The sequence below is a fragment of the Triticum dicoccoides genome, chromosome 6A, assembly GCF_002162155.2.
Source record: "Triticum dicoccoides isolate Atlit2015 ecotype Zavitan chromosome 6A, WEW_v2.0, whole genome shotgun sequence".
Lineage (NCBI taxonomy): Eukaryota > Viridiplantae > Streptophyta > Magnoliopsida > Poales > Poaceae > Triticum > Triticum dicoccoides.
Genome location: NC_041390.1, coordinates 593,899,152 through 593,904,965, shown reverse-complemented (window position 1 = coordinate 593,904,965; position 5,814 = coordinate 593,899,152). Strand labels below are relative to the sequence as shown.

The 5,814-nt window shown below is 54.2% G+C and overlaps 1 protein-coding gene across 1 annotated transcript; it reads right to left on the bottom strand.

The window, feature by feature from the left end:
• Positions 1-3,193: 3,193 nt before the first annotated feature.
• Positions 3,194-4,360, bottom strand: LOC119318248 (dehydrin DHN4-like). The gene is made up of 2 exons (XM_037592771.1): positions 4,092-4,360; positions 3,194-3,998 (listed from the first exon to the last, which is right to left on the bottom strand). The coding sequence occupies exons 1-2, from the start codon at positions 4,263-4,265 to the stop codon at positions 3,507-3,509; spliced, it is 666 nt and encodes a 221-aa protein (XP_037448668.1). The 5' UTR covers positions 4,266-4,360; the 3' UTR covers positions 3,194-3,506.
• Between the last annotated feature and the right edge of the window lie 1,454 nt (positions 4,361-5,814).

Genomic DNA, 5,814 nt, shown 5'->3' with positions numbered 1-5,814 from the left:
GGCGTCATAAGCTGCCTGGCTCGCATCCCGGATGGTCTTCAACTGCTCCATCATGATTCCCGCCTGGCGTATTGCCTCCTTCGCCGCGCCAGCTTGGTCCTCTGGGACGTGGTGCGTCGTGAAGAGGGAGGGCTGCTGAGCACTCGTCAATGGATCTGCGAAGGACACCGTGTGTCGAGTGGTGTTCTCTTCCTCCGCAATCAGAATCTCAGGCGCCGTCACGTCCTGGGGCACCTTGCTGGCAGACGCTTTCCTACTCCTTCTGCGCTTCAGCGGTTCCTCATCCTCATCATCATCAGGGAGATTGATAACAGCGTTGGGTGGAACTACGGAGAAGAATCAGGATCAGAGGTCGCGAGTCAGTCGACTAAAAACGGCGTTAAGAATATAGTACCTGGTTTTGAAGTTGCTGCGTCCTCCATCTCATGGTCATCAGCCCGGGCTGAGGTCTCAGAAGTAGCAGCACTGCAACTCCAAAGGATCAGTCGACTAACTTCAGCGTCAACCAGAGGCAAAGTTCGCATAAAATAAGAGGACTTAAGCAGCACGATTACCCTGATATGGTGGGGATGGACACCTTCATCTTCGGCAGGAGCTTGATCGGCTTCGACGAGGCCGCCCTGGGCTGCTTCGGCGCCTTTTCAGTCGGCACTGGAGAGGTGGTCCGAGGGCGTTTGGTCGACTGAGCGGCGGTCGCAACCCCCTTACCACGTTCAGTCGAAGGGTCGTGGACAAGCTTCGACCGCCTTTTCGAGCGCGGTGGTACGACCTCCTCCTCCTCTTCCTCCTCGTCTTCAACGTCATCTTCATCACCGTCATCATCATCATCGTCATCACCATCCTCTGCAACGTCCGAGTCCCATTCCTCCTCTTCCTGGCTCTCGCCCCCACTCGCCTCACCCTCCTCAGTCGGAGCTTGTGCCCCATTGGGCATCGAGTACAGCTCGGTGAGGGCCTAGCAGATATCAAGACAAGGATCAATCGACCAGTCGACAAGATAAACAGAAATGAATGTGACAAGAACACAGTGGAGAGCAGAGCAAACGTACCTTGTTTGGATCGCTGTTGTGGTCGAGTGGAGGAATCCTTCTGGCTCCGCGTGGGTTATCCTTGTTTCCGGTAACGGCTACCATCCATCTTTCCAGAGTGACATCGTCGACTGCTTCTGGATGGACTCGAGTCTCGTCTTCAGTCCCACAGTACAACCACATGCAGTGGCTCCAGAACTGAAGGGGCTGGATGCGACGCCTAAGGAAGACCTCCAGGAGATCCATGCCCGTCACTCCCTCCCGAACCAACTGCACCACGCGCTCCATCAACATCTTCACGTCAGCTTTCTCCTCCGGAATCAACTTCAGAGAGGAGGGCTTGTTCACTCGGTCCATGGTAAACTGAGGGAGTCCACTCGACTGCCCCGGCGTCGACTGGTCCTGGCAGTAGAACCAAGTCGACTGCCAGCCTCTGACTGACTCGGGAAAGGTCATGGGCGGGAAGGTGCTCTTATTTCTCACCTGGATCCCCAGACCCCCACACATTTGGACGACTCCGGTTCTTTCATCACCTGGGCTCGCCTTCTTCACGGTCTGAGAGCGACACGTGAATATATGCTTGAACAAACCCCAGTGCGGTCGACAGCCCAGGAAACCCTCACACATGAACACGAACGCAGCAAGATAGGCGATAGAATTTGGGGTAAAGTGGTGGAGCTGCGCTCCAAAGAAGTTCAAGAAGCCACGGAAGAAAATACTCGGCGGCAAAGAAAATCCACGATCAACATGGGTGGCCAAGAGCACACACTCACCCTCTTCTGGCTGGGGCTGCCACTCCTTCCCCGGAAGCCTCGTAGCTCCATGAGGGATCAAGCCCTCGTTGGCCATGTCGAGGAGGTCTTTCTCTGTGATGGTCGACTGGATCCAGTCTCCTTGGACCCAGCCCTTCGGCAGGCGGGATCTGGACGAAGACCCGCCGCGGCTGGTAGATCTCCCCTTTGCCTTCTCCGACGCTGACGCCTTCTTCGCACGTTCCAGCGCCGCCGTCTTCTCCTTGGCCATGGTTGCCGGCGAGATGCGCGAGGGGAAGTTGTGCGGGGGCGAGAGCGAGCGCGCTGGACGGGGACGAAGGAAGCAGAGAGAGAAAGAATGCTGAGGCACAGTACAAAAATCCTCGCCGGGCGCATTTATAAGGTCCCTTCCGAGTGGATGACAGGTGGGCCCGGTCGATCTAATCATATCCAGGAACAGTTATGCAGACGGGATACGTGGCGAAGAAAGCGGCGCGGAGATCGAGGCGTCTATGTCCCGTCCCATCCGAACGCCGCGGTCCGCTCCACTTCGCGCGCGTCACCAAATTTCGCATCCCGCGGAATCCGCGAACGGCAGATCAGTCTGTCAGACGCGGGGTTTCCCGCGATCCGTCGCTCGGGGATCGTCGAAGCCCTAAAGATCACTCGACGAAAGAAGAGAATGAATCGAGTCGACTGAAGACAAGTTGCTCACCATCGACGAAGAGATTCTTTGGTCCAGAACAACGCACGACCAGAGTGCAAAGGTTAATCAGAAACGACATCAACTCCTTCCTCACTCGAAGCCTCAATCCATTCGGGGGCTAATGATGGGGTCATGTACCTAGGGTAGGGTCATGAACCTGATCTAAGTACCTTACCCAAGGACACCCGTAGAAGAGGTCGCCTTCCAGTCGACCAACGAGGGACTCACTCGACTGACTTGAAGGACTCGACCACGAAGACTCACTCGACCACCAGGAGGTCAAGAGGCACTCTGCACTGCAACGGCTTGTAATTAAGTAGGCTTTATGATAGTAAAGACACTTTATGTGGGGCGTTATTAGTAACGCCCCAGACTTAACTCACCTTAAACCCTCTCCTACGTGGGCTGGCTGGGGTCCTGGCGCACTCTATATAAGCCACCCCCTCCACAGGTAGAGGGTTCGGCACCTTGTAACTCATATATTCATAATCCACTCGACCGCCTCCGGGCTCCGAGACGTAGGGCTATTACTTCTTCCGAGAAGGGCCTGAACTCGTACATCCCCTGTGTTTACAACCTCTCCATAGCTAGGACCTTGCCTCTCCAAACTACCCCCACTCTACTGTTAGAACAACGACACCCAGTGCACCGGTTTCATCACAAGGCCGAAATACATATGATGCTCTTAAGCTACTCTTTTAAGACAGTATTATAGGAGTATATATTTTTGATAAAATAACTTACCTGTACGCGAAGCATACATACACGGTTTAACCAGAAGGAAATTTACAAGATTAAACAGTGTAAACAGACGAGAAACTCAAAACAAACAACACTGTTTGTTCACGTAAACTTGAGCCTAGATACAGTGGCTCCTCCAACACGCAAGTGAGCTCGGTGAACCAGGCTCACGTTGTATGGTGGAATTTTATTGTATCGCCATGTTATTATTGATTCTGCAAAGGTGGTCGACCGGCACCTCCACTCTCAGAAGTGGCGGCCGCGGGCTCTGCTCAGCGCTCAGTGCTGGCCTGGGAGCTTCTCCTTGATCTTGTCCATGATGCCCTTCTTCTCGCCGGTGTCAGTGCCGTGCTGCCCGTAGCCGCCGCCGGTGCCGTGCGCCCCTGTGCCTGTCATCCCGGCGTGACCCTGCTGCCCGTAGGTGCCGCCGGTGGCCGTGGTGCCATGTGCCCCGGTGCCGGCCATCCCAGTGTGGCCTTGCTGTCCGTAGGTGCCGCCGGTGCCGGTCATCCCAGTGTGACCCTGCTGCCCGTAGGCGCCGCCGGTGCCGGCCATCCCAGTGTGGCCTTGCTGTCCGTAGGTGCCACCGGTGCCGGTCATCCCAGTGTGACCCTGCTGCCCGTAGGTGCCGCCGGTGCCGGCCATGCCGGTACCCTGCTGTCCGTAGGTGCCACCGGTGTTCTGCTGGTCACCGTGGCCACCAGGGAGCTTCTCCTTGATCTTCTCCTTGATGCCCTTCTTCCTCCTCCCGCCCATGCCATCGTCCTCGGACTATCACGAAGAACGAGAGAAATCAGTACACAAAACACTAACCATAGATGCAAGTGGTGTCAGCAAGAAGTACTGTGTACTGTGTATACGCACCGAGCTGGAGCTGGAGCTGCCGGAGCGGTGCAGGATCCCACGGCCAGTCTGGTGCTCGTCCCTCATGGGCTGGAAATGCCCACCGGCGGCCGCGCCGGTGCCGACGCCATGTCCGGCCACCGGGTTGCCGTACTCGTCGACGCGGCCGCGCTGCTGCTGTCCCTGGTACTCCATCTTGCGCTGCGCTGAACTTGTCACACGGGGAATCAAGATCTAGTATGCTGCTGTTTACTTCTCTTGGTCTCGGTACACTTTGTTGTGTAAGCAGGTGCAGCACGAGGCACCATTTTATAAAGCCGTTTGCGGCGAGGGATAAGGATCGTCGGTCGGGTCGGATGGATCTCGGTGTGTGCCACGGTAGGGCGATACGTGTGCTCGCGGTGGGGCGGGTGGCGGTGGCTGGTGACTAGCCCATGAAGCGAGGCCGGACGTGTGCAGGCGCTGTGCGCGGCCGGGTTGCCACGTCTCAGCTCCTTCTGGAAGCAGAAGTGATGACACACAGGGGAGAGGATGACAGCTATCTTTCGTCCGGGAAGAAGACAATCTGGGAAGAAAAAATTCCTTATTTGATATTATCTTAAAATTTGCTTCCTTATTTGATACTGAAAAATATTTTTTTTATTTGACATAAATTCTAAATTTTATTTCTTATATGACATTTTCATCCATTTTAAGCCTAAATGACACCTAAAAAAACTCTTTTGCCCCTCATGTGGTACTCCCTCCGTTCCTCAATATAGTGCGTATTAGTTTTCTGAGACAATTCCGCAATGTAGTGCGTAGTTCGAGTCCAGCCCAATTTTAGACAAAACTAACCCTCTGCCAACCCACCCAATGCATCGCCTCCTTCCCTTGTTTATTCCCTCTCGTACACATGGGATGGGACAGAGCAAGATGATGGGAGGGCGCAGTAGTTTTACTTCAATTTTCTAGTCTCCTGACGCATTGGGCAGATGGTGTCTGCTACAGATCGATAGGGGTATTTCTCGTCCAAAATATAACGCCAGCACATGCATTGGTATGTGGGTTTCTCTCTATGCGCATTACATTTAGGAATGGAGGGCGTATGTGTGTGGGAATAATAGCGCACGCACACAGCATCAGTGCGAGGGCAAAGCACACACGCAGCAACACATACACATGCACCAACACACACGCAACAACACGCACGCGCGCGCGTGCGCGCGCACACACACACGCAGCAACACACATGCTCGCGCACACACATGCAGCAACACACGCACGCAGCACACACACAGCAGCAGCACACACGCAGGCAGCACATAGGCACGCAACAGCACACACACGCACGTACACACGGAGAAGCAAACACACACGCAGCAGCCCACATGCACATACACACATGCAGCAGCAGCACACATGTGTGCGTGCACCCACACACGCACCAGCACACACGCGCGCACACACATACCGCATGAGGGGCAAAATCGTCTTTTTAAGTGTCATTTAGGCTTAAAATGGACGGGAATAAAATTTATAACTAGTGTCGAATAAGGAAGAAAAACTTTTCTAGTGTTAAATAAGAAAACAGATTTTAAGACAGTGTCAAATAAGGAATTTTTTTATATGGGAAACTCATCGGATACATCTTTTGGCTCGCAAAGGTCGACTTGTTTGCTTCGAGCAAATGACAGCTCGCAACTCTCGGTCGGCGTGTAACACGAACGAAAATAACTGCTCCTCCGTTCCGGTGCATCAATTT